This window comes from Tachypleus tridentatus, chromosome 8, assembly GCF_004210375.1.
Source record: "Tachypleus tridentatus isolate NWPU-2018 chromosome 8, ASM421037v1, whole genome shotgun sequence".
Lineage (NCBI taxonomy): Eukaryota > Metazoa > Arthropoda > Merostomata > Xiphosura > Limulidae > Tachypleus > Tachypleus tridentatus.
Window position 1 is genome coordinate 81,073,668 of NC_134832.1, and position 24,005 is coordinate 81,097,672.

Genomic DNA, 24,005 nt, shown 5'->3' on the forward strand with positions numbered 1-24,005 from the left:
AACTATTTTCAGTATAATTGTGCTGTTGTTTTTCTTCACCAACAAATCAACTAGTCAGGGCTGTGTATCAAATTGTGATAGTTAACTTGCTTTTTGTAAAGGTTGTGAGATAAGTCTTATATTATAACTGAGTTGTTAACAGGATAAGCTACAAAGTGACTCTGGCTTAACTACTTCAAGTTAAGAACAGACTGGAGATGATGTATAGCATAAAGATGAAAATAATCTTTATTTATTCAACAGACAAAAAACACTATATGTATTTACATTAGAACACTGGATTTTCTCATGATACAAATTTTCTTCTCACAAGAAGTCTTTCCATTGATGAACACACTCCAGATCCTGTGTAGTATAATTTAAATCTAACTTTCCATAATGACTAGTGTTATTTGTATCACTGGTCATTCTCATTCAAGATAGAAGAGGCTATAACCTCTAGATGTCATCTGCCTTATCAGTAAAGGACACTACTGTTGTTGACCTTCTTGCACAATGTTGAATGTTACAGTAATATCTCCTATAGATAGAGGAAGTATTATCTATAAGGAATATAGGTGGCTCTAATGAATAATTAAGTCAACTTAATGGTTTTTTTCTGCCAAGTGTTATTCAAAAACTACATTGGGTCGCAGTAAAGGAAACGTTTTGAACAGAAAATGTATGATATGCCTGCTTACTACACTTTTCCTTGTTCCTCTATTTCAGGTTTGCCTTCAAATTGTAAATTTAACTGCTAAAACAATTAACTTTATGCTAATGACATGGTCCAGAAATGGACTAACCTTTTCTTATTCTTGAAAATGTTCACACAATCTTTAAACAAAGAATTACGTAATGATAATAATGAAACAAAGCATAAGCAACAATTGTACACAGTATGGCAGGTCATACAGATGAAATCCCTTCATAACACAGAAAAAAGTATAAAACACAATAACATTAGCTATATATATGTAAAAATGGCTCATTTGGGTTAAGAAAATTTTATACTTAGAGGATCTAATATGAGCTGTTTAAATAACTTACACAAAATATTTAACACTGACATTTTAAACAAAGATGTACAAAACTGAGTAAATCCTTTTCATTATGGTAAAGCACAGGATACAAAATAATACAATGGGATAAATCAAACTTTTAAACTTACACATTAAATCAAAACATGATCAAAATAGCTATATAATTATACAGAATAGAACACTAAAATATCTCCATATATATTCTGAAGAAAATAACAGAAATTAAATAATGTACAAGGCATATTTACACAATTTACTTCAAGAAGTACTGCTGCAATTTCTTAATGTAACTCTGAAATAGAAACTGGTTATAACCTTTCTGATATCAGTTGACTTTGAGTTTGATGTCAGACGTTTGTTTAGGTAGTTGTGTGGCAGAGTGGCTGGTCAAAAGTTGACATCTCCAACTAACCCAGCATCTCCTCAAAAATATTCTCTATTATGCTGGAAGTAAATCCTACAGTGCAGGATACTTTGGGAAATATCTGGTAACAAAGAATGGAAATCTGTTGGCTAGTTGAAACATCAAGAATTCAATCTTCTTTAACAAAAGTTCAGGTTGAAAATGCAAAGGTTCAGCTATGTTCATTGGTTGAAAACATTCATAACCTCATTTACAACCATGGCCTGCTTTAAAGTCCTTTAGGGATAGGATTACAACTCTGTAACTTAATCAAATGACGTTTACACATGCTTTACATGTACTCATGACATATTTTGTCTATGGCAGATGTATTTCTAGCACTTGGAAACTTCTTGAACTCTAGGTTTTTGATTTACTAGTTACCTGTTACCCTTTGTTTTGTTGGATGATGGATAACATGGCTTAGTCCCTGCTCTGGTCTCATTCATCTCATGAACAGTCCAATTTCAGCAGGAAAGAATGGAATGGGGTCTAAACCACAAACTAATTCCTATACACAAGCTAACATGAGTTAGGTGACACCAAACCTTACTTTTTGCCATTCAAATTCACTAACATTTACATTGTCTCTCCATTGGGACATTTTTCTGTTTCCAAGCTTAGTTTAAGTTTTAATACAACTTACAAAGTTTTCACCTGGCAGGTGTCTTTTTTTAACTGCACCCTTGTACACATGTCATGCAGTTTCATGTTTTATTACTGTGCCTTCTACTGAGATAACATCAAGAAAATATTCAGTGATACTGCTTAAGTAATTAGAAATACTTCAGTTTGCATGACTGAAAATGATCTACAAAGCCAAATAAAATGTTAAGCATGTTAAATTTATATTTGTTATGATATCTAATCTATTGTCTGTGAATTTCGTATGCTACCAATAAGTTCAGCCATTTTATAAGTACTTCATGTTGATCCAGTTAAAATATCTTTTACTACTCCTTACATAAAACATCAGGTAAATACATGTTTTCATTCATAGTGGCTATCTCTCTTATTTTTATTTCTTCCTTGAAATTTAATTATCTACTAAATCTTTCCAATTAAAAACTAAACATTTTCTCACTAACTTTAATGAAAATAATAGGTGCACGATGTTTTAAAATAGTACCTTATCTTACAATCTTAGTAGTGAGATCAAATTATTTATCTTCATACACATGTTGCTTACTTTTGTGTTTTTTATATGACTGATTCATTTGTGTTACACAACACTCGTGAATGACTTTATATAATGCTCATCTACACATGCCAAACCACACAGATACATTTATATATATGCATATATCACCTTTGTATGTTGTCATATACTCTAATAGCTTCTAAGAGGCTGCATCTGCATCTTGCATAAATTACTTTAGTGATATTGGTCTCACAATATGCAACAATGTGGAAGCCAGCAAATCCAACTCATTTTTAATTTCAAGTATCACAAAATGAATAAATTCTTGCAAAGGTCAGCTGAACTAAGACTTCAGGTAAAATTCTCATCATCCAGGATTAATACTTGAGATAACACTACTGTGAATCAATTTACAGTCAGAGGAAACACAATGTGGTCTTTATACATCTCCAAGTATATATGGAAGAATCTAATGAGTACCAAGAAGCATGCCTAAAAGAGTTCTCACAACTCAGCTGGAGCAAGAAAGTGATCGTTTTAAAATGTTGGGTGATGTTTGACATCAGAAAAAAATCACATCCACCCATGTATTGGCCATGCATGACAACCTGTGAAGGGAAGGAGAAGATTCTGGTGGTTGAGAGGTCCAACCCTAACACACCACTTTGGCTTTGAATTCCTGTAGCTGGTCCACTGGGGCTAGGGTCAACCAAGTACCAGTGTTGGATGTTCTCAACAGGTGTTGTGGACATTGTATCTGATGCTGGCATTTGTGTATTGTGCTCATGAAACACTGGTGTTGCTGCAGTGTCCTTGTTTGACATTGTAGTACATTCCTTTGTAGGACTCCATGGTGGGTGGGGTCAGTGAGCATAAAAATTTCCCTTTCTTTATTATAGATACTCCAATTAAAATCTGAATAAAATAGTGAAATAACAGTCTCTAGGTAAATGAACCATGTTTTAAAGATTCTGAGCAGCAACCTTCACCATCTGTACCACTTGTTGTACCTCATTTTCTTATATTGCATTCACTTTCAGACAAATCTTTAGGGCAAATGTCTCCCTTTTTCATTCAGAAGGGACTAGAGGGACTTGCTGGCTCCCCAGAGTCAGTAAAGAAGATTTGATCTGGTGACATATTGGTGGAAGCATCCACATTTCAACACAGTGAACTCCTCTTGCATTCAAAGGCAATTGGGGATACACCTATTGAGGTTACACCTCATGCTACTTTGACTTCATCACAGGGAGTTATTGTTGAGAGGGGTTTGAAGAACATCCCAGAGTTGGAGATTCTCGCTGGTTTCTCCACTCAAGGAGTTTCTGCAGTGAGGCATATATCCACTCGCAAAGATGGAATTATGGTGCCAACCAGTGTCCTCATTCTCACATTTATGTCACTATGTCTGCCTGCCACCATCAAGGCAGGTTATTTTATTTGTAGAATATGGGCATACATTTCAAACCCTCTCTGATGTTTCCAGTGTCAGTGGTTTGGCCACTTGAAGATGTCATGTCGTGGTTCCTTGACGTGTGCTCATTGCAATGACAAGGATCATGATGCCTACGAGTGTGAAACAGACCCTTATTGCATCAATTGCAATGGTTCTCACCTGTCCTACTTTTGTTCTTGCCCTAAATGGTTGGAAGTAAAAGAGGTGCAGTATTTGAAAATGATTCATAACATTACTTATCCTGAGGTTCCAAAACTGCTGTCCACCACTTCTTCTTGGATGTATGCTGCTGCACTTCATTCCACTTCTACAGGGAGACTGCAGACAGATCTCTCTGTGCCTCCAAAAGAATTGTTCTCCAAACAAATGAAAAGTCTTTTGACCTCCATGGTTAAAAAAGTTGATGAATCAACTTCAACACCTACAGTCATGTGAAAAAGTTAGGACACCCTATGAAAGCCTGTGTATTTTTGTAACATTTTTGGATATATAGATATTTAATCTCAATTTCAACAACACAGAGATTATAGGAATATAACTAAACAATTAAAACTAAAGAAAAGATTTATCAAGATATTCTGTAAATGTAATTATACAAAAATGCACATTCTAACTGAGGAAAAAGTTAGGACACCCTACCCCCTAATAGCTAGTGTTACCCCCTTTGGCTGAAATAATTGCAGTGAGACACTTCTTGTAGCCATCTACCAGCCTCTGACATCGGTCTGAAGAAATTTTGCCCCACTCCTCAATGCAGAACTCTTTCAGCTGTGAGATGTTTGAGGGGTTTCTTGCATGTACAACCCAAGTCACCCCACAGCATCTCAATGGGATTAAGATCTGGGCTTTGACTCAGCCATTCCAGAACTCTCCATTTCTTAGTTTTCAGCCAGTCCTTGGTGGAATAACTGTTATGTTTTGGTTCATTGTCGTGTTGCAGGGTCCAGTTCTGCTTCAGCTTTAATTTTATTACAGATGTTCTCACATGATCATCAAGCACCCTCTGATACACAGTAGAATTCATGGTGGATTCTATGATTGTGAACTGTCCAGGTCCTGCTGCACCAAAACAGTCTCAAACCATGACACTTCCACCTCCATGCTTCATAGTTGGCATGAGGTTCTTTTCCTGGAATGCTGTATTTGGTTTATGCTAAACATGTCCTCTGTTCTGGTGTTTAAATAATTCAATTTTGGACTCATCTGTCCAAAAAACATTATTCCAGAAGTCCTGGTCTTTGTCTACATTCTCTCTGGCAAACTTCAGTCTGGCCTTGATGTTTCTCTTAGAGAGCAAAGGTTTCCTCATTGCACACCTCCCATGCAAGTTAAACTTGTGCAGTCTCTTTCTGATTGTAGAGGCATGCACTTTTATGTCAACAGTAGCTAGAGCCTGCTGTAGGTCCCATGATAACATGTTAGGGTGTTTGGAGACCTCTTTTAGCATTTTGCTGTCTGCTCTTGGGGTGAACTTGCTTGGACGACCAGACCTGGGCTTGTTGGCAGTTGTTTTGAAAGCCCTCCATTTGTTGACTATTTTCTGGACAGCGGAATGGCTGATTTCAAAATCTTTTGGGATCTTTTTAAATCCATTACCAGACTCATAAGCTGCTACAATTTTCTTTCTGAAGGCCTCAGACAGCTCTTTTGCTCTCACCATAGTGGTCACTCTCACTTCAACAGTCAGGAGCACACCAAACTAAATGTCTGAGGTTTAAATAGGGCAAGCCTCATTCAAAATGTTGAGTAACGATCTTTTAATCATGTGCACCTGGTGTGATACACCTGTGTGTGAGTTGAGCCATTTAAGTGGGAATAAATGTAGGGGTGTCCTAACTTTTTCCTCAGTTAGAATATGCATTTTTGTAGAATTACAATTATAGATCTTGAAAGGTCTTTTCTTCAGTTTTAATTGTTTAGTTATACTCCTATAATCTCTCAGTATTGTTAAAATTGAGAGTAAATATCTATATATTTAATATAGATATTTAATATTTAATATATTATAAAAATATTACAAAAATACACAGACTTTCATAGGGTATCCTAACTTTTTCACATGACTGTATCTCTGTCCCTTACATACATTCCAACAAATCCCAAATCCACATACTTTGGTTCCAGGTACAGGCATTTCCTCAGATACATTTTTTCTTCCACCCTAAGATGCAAAATAATCATTTGTTCACATCCTCAGTAACTTGAATTCCCTTCCAACAGCAAAGACCTGCCCATTCGACCCAGGGCAGAATCCATGGAGGTCAGTAGACCTCCCCCCAATAAGGACAGTAAGAAAAAAAGACATGATCGTAAACATAAGGGTTCTCCACCCAATTCAACTACACGTAAATAAAAATGGCCACCCTGATACAATGGAACTGTTGAGGTTTACATTCTAATCTGGATGACATCAAAACACTGATCGCTTCCTACCATCTTGCATGTCTTTCCTTACAGGAAACATTTCTGAAACCTATCAATACAGTCACCTTTTGGCAGTTTTTTTTGTACAGGAATGATAGGTTGTGTGTTGGAGGAGTGCATGGAGGGGTGGTACTGTTGGTTGATCAGCATGTTCCATCCCCTGGTGTGTCTTTGCCACTTGACACACCCTTGGAGGCTGTAGTTATCCGTGTTTCCTTGGGTCATACCATCACTATTTGTTCTCTCTACCTGTTGCCTGGAGAGACCTATGATCAATCAGACCTTGATGCTCCCATTGAACAGTTGGTGTCTCCCTTTTTCATTGTGGGGGACTTTAATGGACATCATTCTCTCTGGGGAAGTGCTGATATTGACTCTGTAGAGTGTATGCTCACTGATCACAACCTTTCTCTTTTCAATACTGGTTCTTCTACTTATTTCCATGCACCAAGTCATTCCTTTACTGCTATTGATCTCTCAATTTCCTTCTTTTCATTATTTTCTCATTTTTCATGAAGGGTTGACAATAATCCATGAGGCAGTGATCATATTCCTATAATCTTGAGAGAGACTGGCCGTGGTTGATGCCACCCGACCCATGTGCCCCAGTGGAAACTGAATCAGACAAACTGGCCCTCTTTCACTGCTCTCGCAGAACTTGATCCAGCCATTGTCTGTAAGCCATCAGTAGACGACTGTGTGGCAGCAGTAACTGATTGTATTATACAAGCAGCTGCTCAATGCATTCCTAAAACCTCAACATGTTTTCCACTATATCCTCATCCATGGTGGAATCCTGCTTGCCACATAGCATGGAAGGCTCAAAAACGGGCCTGGGATACTTTCTGTAGATATCCCACACCCTCGAACTGCATCGTTTTTCGGCTGGCCTGTGCATGTGCTTGGTGGGTAAGATGTCAAAGCCAGAAGGAATATTGGATTAAGTTCACAATCGGCATATCTTTTTACCACCAGTTCTAAAGTCGTATGGGACAAGATTCGAAAGGTCAGTGGGCAATATAATTCTGTCCCCCTCTTGATCTTGCTCTCTGATAGCCAGGAAGTAGCTGATATCCAGAGCATCCCCAATACTCTCGGTGAAAGTTTTTGGCGGGTATCTAGCACTTTTGCTTCTTCTTCCACCTTTATAGCCATCAAGACTCGGGCAGAACAGTCACCTCTTTCCTTTCGAGCTGACTGTCTCTATGACTATAATTGTCCCTTTACACTGGTGGAACTCAAACTGGCCTTTTATGGTCTGGTAGTACATCGGTTGGACCTGATGATATACATTATGACATGTTGTGCCATCTATCTCCTGCATCTCTTGCTATTCTTCTGATTGTTTTTCACTGGATCTGGCAGGAGAGTGTTTTTCCTGATGCCTGACACTAGGCTATTGTCCTACCTTTCTCTAAGCCTGTCTCTATAAGACCTTGGAGAGGATGGTTAATGTTCGTCGTGTTTGGTTTTTCGAACGAAACAACATCCTCCCCATCCAGTGTTGGTTCCGACGACAGCACTCCACCATGGACCACCTGATTCAACTTGAAACGTCAATCAGAGAAGACTTTCTCAAACGACATCTTGTATCAATATTCTTTGACATTGAGAAGGCCTATGATACAACATCGAGGTATGGCATTTTGCGAGACCTCCATATACATGGGTTATGTGGCCATTTGCCCATTTTTGTTAAAAATATGTTAATGAACAGGAGATTCCAAGTTCATGTGGGATCGACACTTTCCCATTCTTTCCTACAGGAACTTGGAGTCCATTAGGGCTGTATTCTGAGTGTCACACTTTTCAGTATAAAAATTAATGCCATCACTGAACAACTCCCTCTCACTGTTGCAAATGGGCTCTATGTCGATGACTTTCACATGAGGTATATTGAGTGGCAACTGCAGACTGCCCTTAGTCCTTTACTGAAGTGGATCACAGCAAATGGCTTCAACTTCTTTCCCTCTAAAACCATTTCCATGCACTTTTGCTGCCAACAGGGCATTCACACTGATCCTGAACTCCGTATCAGTGAAGTTGTGCTGCCTGTGGTCCATGAGACAAAGTTCTTGGGGCTCATCTTTGACCCTAAACTGATCTTTATACCACACATCAAGCATCTATGGGTCAAATGTACAAGAACACTCCTGATTGGAAATACTATCTGCTATTTGCTGAACATCTATTCAACCATCCTTTCATTCCTTTTTATACAGATGGTTCAAAATGAGGTGACTGTGTGGGCTCTGCCATGGTTTGTTATGGTTCAGTGGTTGTGCTTTGAATACCCTCTACAGCTTTTGAGTTCACTGCTGAATTGTGTGCTATTTCTCTTGTCCTGGATCACATAGAAACTAAGCAGTACACAAACTTCACTATTTACACTGACTCAGTTATCTACTGGCCCTAGGATCGCTTCATGTTAGTTCACATCTGTTCTCGCTGATATTCAAAACTGACTGGACCATTTCTCTTTAACATCTACTTGTATCCAGTTTTCTGGATACTGGGCCACATTGGTATTCGTGGGAATGAGCTTGCTGACACCACAGCTAAATCTATCTGCTCTGGCACTATCACCGCTGTGCCTGTTCCATACATGGACTATGATCTTGTATTCAAGGCTTGGCTCTATGCATGTTGGCAGTCAACTTGGAGCGAGCACCTGAAAACAAGCTTTTCCAAATAAAACCCTATATTGGACTTTGGTCATCTTGCCTTCCGTAGGGATCGGAAAGAGGAAGTTGTTCTAACTAGACTACCCATTGGTCACAGTTTTTCAACTCATTGTTTTCTTTTATCTGGGACTGATGCACCAATGTGTTGTCTGTGTAACACTCAGGTCACAATAAGCTACATTTTACTTTCTTGCTGTTGTTATGACTCAACAACAGCACTATTTTAAACATGCTCTGTCCCAAGGTGTATCTATAATGTTAGACAGTGTTATTGGTGATGGTGACACTGTCCACCTTGGAAATGTTTTTAGTTTTTTAAAGGCCATTAATGTTTTTAATGCTATTTCAGTTTTTTAATTTATATATTAGACCTTTTATAATGTGATTTCCTTTTAAGAATCACAGTCCATCTAGTTTGATTTGAAATTAGACAATGGGTGTAATGTCAAATAACTTGAAACCAGGACTGAAAAGGCCAACTTCAGGTGACTGACACTGCTGTTTGAACTACCTGTTAGTAATCCTGGTGAGCTATTATTGCATTTTTGCTAGAAGTCATTCAAAACATTCATTACTTTTTGAAAATGGCCATAATGTCAAATAACTCGGAACCAGGACTGGAAAGGCCAAGTTCAGGTGACTGATGGTGGTTTTTGTACTTACCTGTTATTCTTCCTGGTGAGTTATGATAATTACAGTTATGCTACAGAAAGTCCTTTACAACTTGAATTACTGTAGTTTTTCTCTTAACATTGTAGAATAGATGTAAACATTGGTTTTATGCTATTTAATTGCTTTTTTTAAACTTTGTTTTGTTTTACCTTACTTTCCTTTTATGAATTTTACTAAATTTATTTCTAACTTTTTACCAGAAGTTTGGTGCAGATAGCCTAGCTGCTTTGTACCATAAAACATTAAATCAACCAACCAACCACCCAACACCTATCGCTTATTACTATTTCTTTTCTGTTTCAAACTGTTCTTTTTGGTCATTAATACTTTTATTTACAAAAAATGTCTCTAAAAACATTCCTTCAAACCTGTATATCTGAAGAGCTCAAGTAAGGGCAGTAAACACAATAGCAAAAGCAGAAAACTTGGTAATAAAAATTATATAATTATGAAACCAAAATTTATCCTATCTTCAAATTCTATAGTATTTTATAGGTAAACTGATTTCTGAAGAGAATTTTAGGTAGTTCCATTTTATAACGGGCAGATTGACAGGAGAAATTACTAAGTAAATCTGAATTGAACCAGCACCCGAGTTGAAGCTAATAAATAAACATACTGGACATAATGTTTAACACAAATGAAAACAATATTTATTTATTGAACAGAGGAAAACACAGTGTGCATACCTTGGATGCTGAATGGTTGTCTTATACTGGATTTATGAAATGATTAACAGATTTTTATTCCTCAAGATATCTTCCCATCATTCAATTCACATGAAATCCTCTGAAGTACTGTTTAAATTTAATGTTTATTATTCAATTAGAAATGTTAGATTTACCTCTTGTGACTAGTACTACCTGCATGATTGGTCGTTCCATTCAACATAGGGAAAGTTCTAACCTCTAGATTAATCTGCCTTACTAGTGAAAGATGCTACTGTCAACATTCTTGCACAATATATGGCATTGCAGTAGCATCTCCTGGAAATGCAACAGGCAGTTTTTAAAGAATAGCAAAATTAGCCAGAACAATGTCAACTTAATGATTGTATGCTTTGTAAAGCTTTTGTTGCTCTAAAAAATAAAATGTATATTTATAAGCTGTGAAGATACTATTTGTTTAACCCATGTATTAAAATATATATTTTGAATTGTTGCAAGTTCTTAAGAAGTTGAAGCTCACACAAAAAAAAAAACGATTTTTTATATACATTGGAACCAGTTATAGCATATAAATTTGTTACCATAATTAATGATCTGTAAGAAATAATTTGAATAAATTTTTCAGTGGAATTTATCAAGATCCCTTCCTAGCTTATGCTGGAGCAGCAGAGAGATACCAGTTACCGGTAAATGTTTTTGGTATTCTGTAGCTTTGAAAAATTATAAAAACAGTTAATGATTTTACATAGGTTTGTTGGCAGATATTGATATGTTCATAAATCTATGTACACATATGTGTATGTTTATAAATTAAAATTTACTCTTTCTACTTTTTATTTTGTACCTAAAATGCTTTTTATAACTCTATCCTCAGGGGCATTATCTGAAGGGGTAACAGGGGTAATTTGACCCATAAACATAGAATGTGGCACCAAATGGCAGTTTCTGTGAACATTAGTAGCCAGACCATATTAATATGCGCAATTTATGTCGTAGCATAGGGCACCCACCTGAATTAGGAGACTCGCAAGAAGTTAGTTTTTGCCTTTCTCTAAGTATTTTGTGAAATGTTCCTATCTATTACATAAATATTTGGGCTATTGTGGTTTAAGTGTTAGTCTTCAGTGTTATAAAAATCAAATGTGAACCACCTCATACCAATCACAAGAATATACATGAATTTGATGTTAAAAATTGCAGCTGTTAAGTGTTTAGAAGTTTATATCAAAATTTTCTTGAGAATAATATTTTTGAACAAAACATGTCACAGCGATGGAGTAGTTTTCTAAGTTAACATTGCTTTAACTTGATTGAAATAAAAGAAATAACTGTGAAAATTCTCCTTCTCATTTAATGTTTCAGTGATTGTCAGCATTACAGTAATGTGACACACTTAAAGTTATGTCATGAGGGGGCAGAGTTTTTATTGTTACATAACAAAGAAATTACAAATACTTATTATTTAAAAATTCTGGGAAGATGCAGTTGTTAATACTTACATGGGTCACTAATTCAAAAGTTTACATGAGAAGCAATAACATGGAATCAGATTCACAGAATAAAACATACATTTAATTCCTCAAAGCAAATACAAGTTACAAAAATAGCTCTCTGATCAGCTTCCATAAATAAATAATATTTATAAGAATAACATTCTAATGCTTAATTTACTATCCTATATTTATCTCAGTTACTGATCTAATTAATGTTAGAAAATATTTCCTCTAAAATTAACCTTATTATTTTATTTCATTTCTGTAGCTGCTTTGATGATTTACTTAAGTTAGCATCCTTACATCTTTTTAGTATGTGGAAAGAAAAACTTTTTTCATGTTGGAAGCTGCTGAAAGTTTCAGATTAACTCAGAATAACCAACTTCAGTGCTTTGTAACTATCTTGGTTTAGTGACAGTTTATATTTATTGTATCTTTCTAATATAGGTATTACTAATTATTTTGTGTTATTGGATTAAACCAGTTCTTTCTTGTATAAGATGATATATAAAGTAATAAATAGCATGTGAACCATAGAAATATCCACAAGATATTATGATAGTTGCAAAATATTCATTGTTCTCAGTGGAATTAACATCTAGGATCATTGACTGTTTATTTTACCATTTACATGTTCAGTCACTATTTGAACAGTTCATATCTAATTTATTTCAAATTTTTTTCATAATAACCTTTACCAACACATCCTCCTTTCTATAACTTCAAGTCTAGTTGTTATTTTTCAATTCATTAACATGCTGTGATTTGTTTTTAATATATATTAATTGATCTTTACGTATTTAATTTAAAAGGTTTTTTTCTGCTTCAAAGTGTCATTTGTATTTATTAAACTGTTACTTCAAATAATTACCAGATATATGCTGTTTTAAACCAAGCTATTTATATGTGAATGTTTTTACAAATATATATTTCTTAATATTTAGTACAAGTGTATTTTTAGTGTGAAATCTTCCATTATATTACATTTTTATACAAGAGAAAATATTTTTGTTTGTGTGTAGATACATGTATTATTTTTCTCTCATGTTTCAGGCCACATATGCAGCTACTGCAGCTTACACAGCAGCCGCAGCAAGAAGCTATGTGGCAGCTGCTGCTGCTGCTGCACAGCCTGTACCATCATATGCAACTATTGCTGGGTAAGGTTATCCATTAGGTTAAATTTGGCAATTAGAGACTTATTTTTAATTAATTTATATCTATATATAAATACTTTTTGTTCCAAGAAAATGACACTCCTAAGTTAACTTAAGTTTTAAAAATATATTATCAATGATGTAATACTCTTAGTTTTTTACAATTAAGGATAAATGCATGTATAACCATTATTTCTTTACTTAAGATATTTACCTATTAAATGAAAATGGTTTTACTGCAGTTTATTAAAAAATATATCAACCTTAACTACAGAAAAGGATCTCAATCAGTGTGTTTATCTCCTCACCTTCTGTTCTCTAATGTCTTTAAGTATCCATAGTATAGTATTTTTGAACTGACACAAATGTGTAAGTATATTTAAGGAATTCTAGAATTTATAAATATCTGTATTATCAAAATGTCTGTGCTTTTTTATTTTAAAACTATTCATTGCCTTCAAATCTTGCAGCTGATATTTGTTCAGTCTTTTTAAATAATAGTAGGTTTGTAAATGATAAAAACTACATCAGTATATGTTTGTCTGTTTTCCAAAGTTAGTAAATTATATTGGATCAGGACATGATGGCATCTACTCACAAGAGCTTCAAGTTAGGAACACTCACAGTGTTCTTCTGGAACTTGCAGTTGAGGCTCAAGTTTCAAAAATTAAGATAAATTTGTAATAGTTTATAAAGTATAAAAAACACTGTGAATCTGTATCTTAAAATACACTAACTCATCTCATCCTTATGCCAGTCGCAACCTTCATGCTAACAACACACATGTTAGTAATACACATATAGCTCATCAGTTTATGCTGACAATACACATGTAGCTCATCACACTCTGCTACCAACACATAAGTAGCTCATCATTTCATGCTAAAAACTTAATTAAGATAATAAAACATATGTAGCTTCTCACTTCATGCTTACAACACATATGAAGTTCATTGCTTCTTGCTAATAACAAACACATGGCCAATTTCTTCATACTGACAACGTATATGTCGGCCATTATTTTATGCTGTCAGTATTACGTCAACTCACCACTGTGTATTGATAATACACATGTAGTTTATTCTTTAATGCTTACAATATACATAATCAAGAAACTGTACGTATTTACAGTACTGTGCAAAGATCTTAGATCAAGAACATATTTTGTCATTCTTTCCATTTTATGGGGCTAATTCTTCCATACCATTACAATACATAAATTTTAACACTATGAAAATGCTTCATTCATCCCTGTTGACAGTTGAATGAGGTAAGGATGAGAATACTTATTATTTTTTAGGATTCCAATACACTTGTACCAAGGTTATGTCATAAGGGTTCTATTTGAATGAACATATTGATCAAATTTAGGGTATGAAATAACTGTCATGGTATGCCAAGCAGTGTCTTTACTGTATATAAAAAATCTGGCATATGGTACTGGTATATGCTAGAGGAAATCAATTTGACAGCACTCTACTTTATGGAAGTGTATTAGAGACATTTGGAGTAAAATATCAAAGGCCACACTTTGATTAAATATGTCGCAACAAAACCTGAGACTGTCTGAAGTTATTAAAGTAAAAAGAAGGACATACAAAATATTAACTATTTGCTGAACTCAAGCATTTCCACTGACTTTCTGTTGTACTAAGTATGAAAATTATTAAAATTTTGATATTTAACATGTGATTTACCTTCCATTGTTCTTTGAAAGTAGCTTGAAATCTAATTTTTATTTTGTCCAAACAGTGTTTCACAATACTGTACATGCATACCAAAATCCAAAGTACTATGAACTAAAGCCCCAAATTGTTTATTACATATCCAATACTCAGCCAGTTCTCGTCTTTGACTCAAACACACAATAGAAACTAGTAAATTCTCGTTAGTAGCATACTTCATCTACTTTTGAACAAACAATACTTACAAATGAAAAAAAGCATACTAACCACTGGTTTCATTCATCACCATCTCAGTTCAGATGACCTTCAGAGTCACAAGAGGTCACAATTTTAGGAAATCTTTCCAGATTAAGACTTGAATTTTGGAATTTTTGGCCTCACTATTGCATTCTGAGACCAAAGGTCTGCCCATTGTACTATAATAATTCAAATATAAAGATATTTACACCTCACACTGACTGTAACAAACTTTTGTACTGTGTACAATATTTTGTAGCTAACGAGTTTTTTTTTCTAGCCATTTCTGTTCAGGGAAAAATCTATTGAGTCATTGGTGCTTCATATTTCTTTGACTTTGATTACTACAAGGCTACACACAGCTCTTTAACAAATTTGTAACTAATAAACTAATAATTCATATTCTAACTCACTTATTTTTTGTTCCTCTGTAAAATATTGCATCCATACATTTTAGTCTCCTCAAACTACTACCAATCAAGAGATAGGTGAGAATATCTTCAACAAAAAGAGAAAAATGCTTTCCCATAATTTGAAATATAGCTACTAAAACCACTTAAGCTTTTTTAATTTAAAGTTTTCTTTTGACAATATTTAGTGCGACCTTTAAATAAGATATTAAAACATCACTATGGAGATCCTTACAATAGAAGTTTGTATACTACTGGCTTGTATTATGACACAAGACTATAAAAATAAACTTATTTATTTATATATCACTCATTCAATGTATGTACTTTTCACATTTATTTCACAGACGTTAAGAAGTTTATGTGTATATATGCTACATATTTTGTTTGGCTTTTACTTGTAGTAGCAGTCCTTCCTTGTATTACAGTTATGGACGAGAGTATGCAGATCCTTATCTTGGTCATAACATAGGACCTGTAGCAGGGTACCAGGTAAGTACACTTCAAATGTTTTGTAAAACTCAGTAACTTAATTTATTACCATATAACTCAGTGGTATAACTACAAAAAAATAGGATCAACCCCTTCATAAAAAGTAATTGGGCCCCATAATTTTATTCCCCTTTTTATCAATTCTTAAAATCGTCAGGCCATTTAAGCCCCTTTTGATGTGTTCTTCTTCCTCTTCCCACAGTTGTGGGAACATACTTAGGAAACTGATCTTGCCAGTATAATTTATTTTACAAGTGATATTTTCAACACAATAGCTCCAAACAATTCTCATAATAAACCTTATATTTTAATTTCCCAACATATATGAAACTTTACAGAGGGCTTATATTCATCTAGAACCCAGGATTCTTAGCCTATGATAGACCCAAAAGCAATGTCATACCAACTGAACCAATAATACCTTGTACTGCAAATAGAAAGTCCTTTATTTGAATTGTTATAACTTTAAATTTTTACTTAAAGGGTTGTTTTCTTTTGCTACAAATACTTGTTTGTGTATTCAGAATGCTAGAATAAGTTTTCAGATAAGCAGTGGTAATTAGTCATCATTTGTTGTTGTCTGTAGTTGTATGTGTGATCACCAAAGTCTAATTTTTAGTTAGATATAAATTTTTGTATCATAGCAATAATTACCTTTTAAAATTGTGAAAAATTAGAATTTCTGAGTAAATAATTTTCCGAATTCTAGTTCTCATGTTTGTAAGCAATATTGTTAAAAAGGTTTAACATTATTTGATGTGTATATTAAAGCAAAAAAATAATTATTCACTAAATGTATGGAAAAATGATTTTTCTTCATTTAGTTTCACACTTTAGAGTAGTGACCTTCAACTTGTAGCCTGTGGTTCATATCAGGCCTCAAAAGTCTGATTTGTGGTTTATACTAAGATTATATATTGCAACAGTAAACAAAATTGTTTGGGGATTTATGTGTTCACCAAGAAACTAAAATCTCACCTTCTGTGGAAAATAAGTTGAGACCACTTGTTTAGAACTTTGAAAAGCAACTGAAGGACTTTTCTTTTACAAATGATTAAAATGAAAAATATTATTGGTAACATTACCTATTTAACCATAACTTAGGTTGCAAATACATACTTTGCAGTTAAAAAGTATCTGGTGTAACTTCATAGTTTTAGATTAGTATAATATTATATCAACCTAACTACTGCTCATAGCCATTACTAAGTAAAATTTTGTGGGTGTCAGGTCAAACTATAACTGAATAATCCTAATTTTCATAAAAATATTAGTATAATTAACAAAACTAAGGCGACCACCCATGTTACGTGGAATATTTTTTTTAGCTATGCAAAAGAAAGTCTAATAAAAACTTGAAATTGGATTTTACACTTTTTTCATCATTAATTTTAGTGTTAGGAACTTTGTTTTAGGTAGTTGTGTAATGATTACAATTAACTTCAGATCCAGGGAAGCTACCTACATAAATCAGAACTAAAATTCAAACCGGTAATGAATATAGCTAATTTAATATACTTATATTACTTACAATGATTAATATTTATTTATTTCATCAAGTGTATACAGTTGCAATATTTATGACAATAATCCTAATGATATCTGATGAGGTTTAGGCAGCTTAGATTAGTCTTAGTCTATGTACTAAGCTAGCAGAGTGGAATAATCTTTATGATCAAAGTATATAATAATAAAATATATATCAGAGAAAGACAGTATAACCTACTTACAGAACACATGAACAGTTGCTGTAGTTATCTTGTATCATGTTTTATTCAGTTCATTATGGTTAATAAATAAATATATTAGATGGATGCTTACAACATTTATATCCAAAATATTTAACACATAACACATCGTCATCATTACTGGTTTAATAGAAACTTATTTTCCCTTCTAGGCTGCTGTATACAGAAGTGGATACAATCGATTTACACCATATTAAAGCAATTAGCCTGTGATTTCATGGGAAAACTGTTCTTATCTTGATAAAGAAGACACCTGATACCAGCAAAGATAGAGAAGGGAAAACAGTGGTTTTTGGACATATCAACTGGACAATAGAATGTGGCTGATACTGATGACCCTCATTTGAAAATACTCGCACACTTTTATGTTTCATTTTATTTACATTTTCTTCCATGCTCAATCTTTTGTGAATCTAAGATCTGATATTTATTTAAGTTTTTGAAGTAACTCTGTGTTAAAGACTTGACATTCTTATTTTCCATCAAACACTGTTTACATTATTGTATCCCTAGTCTAACTAGTCAATAAAAAACATAAACTAGGTAGTATATGGTTGCATACCTGTACATGCACAAGTAACTTTCATTTAATAAGGAATACCTTTGTGTGCTGTGAAAGAATTTTTGTTGCTTTGACTAGAAAATAACTTTTTATGGGAAAAATTCATGTCAAAAACAACTCAAATATTATTTATCGTATACTCGTATTACATGTGTATGATTGGTTCATTTTTTTTACAAATAGATTTAAAAGAAAACTTATAATTTTGCTTATTATGTAAAAGTTACACTGCTTTATATTTGAAAAACAGTTAAAAATAACTTGTGAAGTATTTTAATATACCACAAGTATTATCTGTACATTGTACTAATGTGTCATTGTGATTTGTTTTCCAAGAAGGGAGCTTATAATCATCCTTAAAAAGTAGCTTAGACTTATTTACATATATCACATCCTTTACGTTTTAATATCAATAATTTGTTTTAGCATATAAAATAAAGGTTCATTCATTATATTAACAATGTTATTCTTATGTGATAGTTTGTTATTCATATTCAAATATTTTAGTATGAATAAAAGTGCATTTATTATTTTTAGTGAAATTGATATTAATAATTATCACATCCTATATAGGTGTAAAGCTGGTTGTCCAAAATGTTATATGTGTGGTTTGTAGTAGTAAAGGAAGTAATATTTATTAGGTTAGTTTCACGATAGATGAACTACTATTGTAAGATTGTAGCTATGTTCTTGTTACTTTTGATTGTGTAACATTCACTGTTTTATGTAACCACTTTTTATAAGTAAATGAATACAATCCCAAGTTTAATAGCTACTGCTTACACACATTTGTTGCATACATTATTAAATGCATCTTTTTGATAAGGTGATGTATACATACAGTATTTTTTCTAATCAATATTTCACCCATAAGAATAAAAGTAAAACTTTTAATCACTCTTATTATGAAGTGTTGAGATGAATGATTTTCAGTCTCATTCTTACATACAGTTGAATATATTAGAAAACACATATCAGAAAAGTAGTATTTAATTGGTGCTGGGAGAGGGAATATTGCATCAAATTATCTGCCATAAGCAAAACATGAACTGATATTGATATTATCCAGCACAGCATTATCTCCACCGGTGTAACATTTATTTGCTCAGTGTGTAAAAGTACTGCTTTATTCATTTGAATTTGGAAATAAATTCATCAACATAATAGTAGTATAAAAGAATGTTTTAGGTTCAGTAGTACTTAATAGTAAAGATCAACAAGGATTCTAAATAATCCTCACGCTGAAAAACAATATCAAATTCGTAAATGATGAACAAACCATTCAAAGTATTGATTACAATGTATTATGTGCATATATACTGATATGTTAAAAAAGACGGCTCGAACTATTGCTACGAAATTTCTCCAGCTTACTTGACTAATCTGTGATTATTCACTTTTGATATTGTGATAAAAGTCCATATTTGTATAATAGGTATAATATAAATGATAAACATATCATGCACGTATTTAAATATCTTTTCAACGCAACAGATGGCGTATATATCAGTAGACGGACACGTGACTGCTTCTAAGTCTACAGTATATACAGGTACAGCATAAAAAGTAAACAAATAAGAGTATTAAAAATTATTAATTTTAAAACGAAATAGGGATCTTACTATAAAAAGTAATTTATTAAAATCAAAATCTTAAATTTCAAATATTTAATCCAAAGCCAACTGCATACACTTATCATACAGTAGGTTAAAGTAAAATTAAATTTTATACATTTGTGATTCTGGTTTTAGTTTTTGTTTTATTGTATATTATAGAAGAAACCCTAATTATTTTAAAATTATTAATTTTTAATACTAATGTTTATACATCTTGACTGAATAATATCCAATCTACCAAATAACAAAATTATTAGGCAGTAATAATGGGAACTTAATTATAACTCTATCCTTTAACATAAAATACGTGGCCCAGCATGGCCAAGCGTGTTAAGGCGTGCGATTCGTAATCTGAGGGTTGCGGGTTCGCATCCCTGTCGCGCCAAACATGCTCGCCCTCCCACCCGTGGGGGCGTTATAATGTGACGGTCAATCCCACTATTCGTTGGTAAAAGAGTTGGCGGTGGGTGGTGATGACTAGCTGCCTTCCCTCTAGTCTTACACTGCTAAATTAGGGACGGCTGGCACAGATTGCCCTCGAGTAGCTTTGGGCGAAATTCAAAAACAAACAAACATAAAATACTGAAGTAATAACATCATTTCATGTTTCATGAGTTTTTTTATGTATCTGCAAGAAATATAAAAATTGAAGAAGATACCTAATTGCTATTCTGTCAATGTAAACAGATAGTACATAGGAATTTCTTATCAGACATCTACTAAAACTATTATAGATTCTTTTATGATACGAGTCAGATATATAGAAGATTTGTATTGAAATATCTTGTAACTAGTTTAAAACTAAACCTGTCTGTTCCTTTTATAATGCTTGACAAATGCAATTTATATGCTTCAGACATTTCTTAGTTTTTCTATTTTCACTATATTTATCTAATGGTGATTCTTGCGACAAGGAATGTCCAGATTTAACATAATGAGTAATGCTCGGATATAATACTTTGTAATCGCCTTACAGTGTCATTATAACTTATATATAAAACTTTTTCCCATATCTTATTGATGAGAACTAATAAAAATGTGTAGTAATTAAAAGTTTGCTTCTCTGAATAAAATTTCTAAAACCTGATTTTGAATGCATAGAATACAGTTTCCAGTGATTACCAATTTAAAAGGATATTTTATATTAATGAAAATTTAACTTCATACAAAAGAAACAGAACACTGGTACTTGCAGATTATATTTCTGCAGTCCCATAAGAATTTCAAATCTTTCCTTTTTTAAGTTGATACATTAAATATAACTTTGAGATGTAATTGTAAACAAAACATTTATGTTAATATAGATGTTTACTAAAAACGTCAAGTTTTCAATCGTTTTTGTCTATACATTTGTATTTGTACATTGCATATAAAGGCGAGTTTGTTTATTTGAGCTTAACTGCTTTTTCATTATGAGCGTTACAGTTTCGTGAACAAACATCCAACACTTAATGAAAACATCGAAAAATTGAGATTATTATAAACTTCGAAGTAATGTTATCTAATCCAAATGAGGAGTACAGACCAAAGGTTGTTGGTCAGGATTACCTGAAAATCGGGTGATTTGAGACATGCTAATCAAGTGTTCCATACAGAAAGTTTACTAATGAACGAATATACTCATCATACGAAAACATGAAAAACGTTTAGGGAAATGAGTTAAATATCACATTTACTTCGAAAAAGAAGTCTTAGCTTACAATTACCGTTGTTTTTAATATAATGGGGACTAAAACTATAACAGCATTGTGGCCTTAACTATCTGCAGGGAAATTACTTATCGTGGTATAATTAAAAAAAATACGTATCCTAAAAGACCAACAAAAAATTTAAAAACATTTTATCATAGTAACATGTTCTCACAGGTTTATGCTTATTAGATAAATGTTTAACATTATCAGAAAGTCTCCTCTTAAAACACACATCCAATACTCTCCAAATAAATTATTAAATTATAATATTCTATCTCATCACAGTTTTTTTAAATATTATTCTGATATCCAAATACTTGGTGGTTATTATTATGCTTGAGATAGTAGGCGCAATGTTTGTTAGTCGTGAACCTGCCATGTTCTTTCAGGTTTCGGTTGTCAGTATTCATCAAGAATGATGAATGTTCATGTGTTCAACCTCGATATTTTATTATGATAATCGCGTATCAGGTCTTCAGCTTAGATAACTGATAATCATATTCTTATCTTCGATGGTGAATTACAGTTTTAAATAGTTTTTAATCTGTATAGTGAGTTCAAACATCCAGCAATATAGATTTTCTCTTATGGGTTTAATTTAAATATCTTGTAGTTTTAAGTATCTAGCAGTAATGAAATCTATTTAAATGCCAATTTTAATTTTTTGTAATTAATATCGTAAATTATTCATGGTTTTAAATTTAATATTTTTATTCTTTATATCTTAGATAAAGAAAGCTCGACTAAGCGCTAACTGTTCTTTGTTAAACACAAACCCATGCTAAATTAAAATTAGCAAATGATAGAAATCAGTTCATTGACGTGCAAATGAATGACATTAACATCAATAGTTATAATGCAAAAAGACGCGATATTTAGCTTCTGAAGTTAAAAATTAGGGTTAAGTAGTAGCTAAGTTTTTCCTATAGATTTGTATTTGTGTATCAATCTCACCCACTCATCTTCTTCTATTTGTGTCTCCTATTGGAGATATGTTGGTAGGGTTTAGTTTAAGAAAACACATATTCTGCAATATTCATAACCACATGTGACATTATCTAATAGAAGATATAAGCTATTGTTACTTTATATTCAGCTATTTTTCAGCGACCCTGCTACCAGATTTGTTTCAGCTAGGGAAAAGTCGTAACGCGGTTTGCTTTAATCTGTTGCTGGGCAGTATAGTTTGGAACCTGTATAATACTTATATTGAAATTATTTAATACCTATAAGCAGTCTGTTTCATCTATCTCATTTTATGAGAAATTGCGTGTTTTTTTCTTATTAGCTCTAATTTGCCATTTAATGAGAGCTGATCACAGTATACTCTTGTTCATTTAATAAATAAAAGAATTTATAAAACAGTTATGAAACTTAATTACATAACTGCAGTATTAAATAATCAGTTTTACATACAGTTCAGTAAGATTCCATTAATCAAAATTAATTTAATATATTTAGTATTTAGTGTATTTAGTATTTAGTATATTTAGATGCCTTTGAAGGAAAGTATTTCAACATAGTTGTTATTTTTGCTTATCTAAAGTATATTGATTTTTTTCTTTTGTTTGTAGATAATAACGCTAAATATTTAAAAAGGAATATTGAACAAAGTAGATAACAGAAGGTAAATACGTAAACACACAACCTTATGAGACCTGACTTGTTGCAGCTCGGGTGATTATGGTATATTATGTAGTCTGCTGTGGTATTCTCAGAAGAAAACTGGAACGAACTGGTGAGCTCTAAGTATTGTAATAATGGAAAGATTGAAAATATTGTTTGTAAAGGAATAAACAGCCAAGGAAAGTTCAAACACTTGTATTAAACAGTAAGTTACATTTTCATTATAGAAATAGAAATCAAGGTCCCGAAGTCTTACTTTGGTACTGGACAGTCTTAATGTAATACCAAAATAACGTTATTGTTGAAGAGAATAAAAGGTGCTGAAGTCCTTTGCATATTGAAGACGGAAAGCATTGAATCTTTAATAAGCTTTCAAATGAGACAGTAGTCCTATATACCACAATCCTAAATAATCTATATCGATTATAAATCGTTTTATAAGAATTTAACTCCAAATGCATACTAATTTGCAGACAAACGTCTGTAACAACCTTCTGTTTAAGTAAGAAACAAGAGGAGAGATCACGGAAAAGCATAGCAAAACTATTAGAAGTTCTATGACATGTAATCTATTGAAATTAAACTAAGAATGAGATAAGAAAAACTGCACTGAACAAAATGCAAACTAAATGAAATACAGTATTAAATGAAATACAGTTTAATTTTGAATATAATAATAAATATAGAGCGAAAGTGAAAAACAAAATGATGATTAGTGAAATGAAGAAGAACATTATCCATTTAAAAATGTCAAACAATCTGAGTGCAGGTGAAAGAAAATAAATCTCAAAATAGTTACAGTAAAAAGTACTAATGTT

At 32.9% G+C, this 24,005-nt stretch overlaps 1 protein-coding gene across 8 annotated transcripts in view; it reads left to right on the forward strand.

The window, feature by feature from the left end:
• Positions 1–20,967, forward strand: part of LOC143222785 (RNA binding protein fox-1 homolog 1-like) — a 104,151-nt gene extending 83,184 nt beyond the window's left edge. For 6 of the 8 annotated variants that reach the window (XM_076449753.1, XM_076449751.1, XM_076449756.1 and 3 more), the window contains 4 exons: positions 11,096–11,156; positions 13,017–13,123; positions 15,857–15,944; positions 17,845–20,967. In XM_076449753.1, the coding sequence (XP_076305868.1) occupies positions 11,096–11,156; positions 13,017–13,123; positions 15,857–15,944; positions 17,845–17,889 (301 nt within the window). In that variant the 3' untranslated portion in view covers positions 17,890–20,967. The remainder of the gene's footprint in view (positions 1–11,095; positions 11,157–13,016; positions 13,124–15,856; positions 15,945–17,844) is intronic. The other 2 variants (XM_076449752.1, XM_076449755.1) reach the window with 2 other exon arrangements.
• Positions 20,968–24,005: the final 3,038 nt, after the last annotated feature.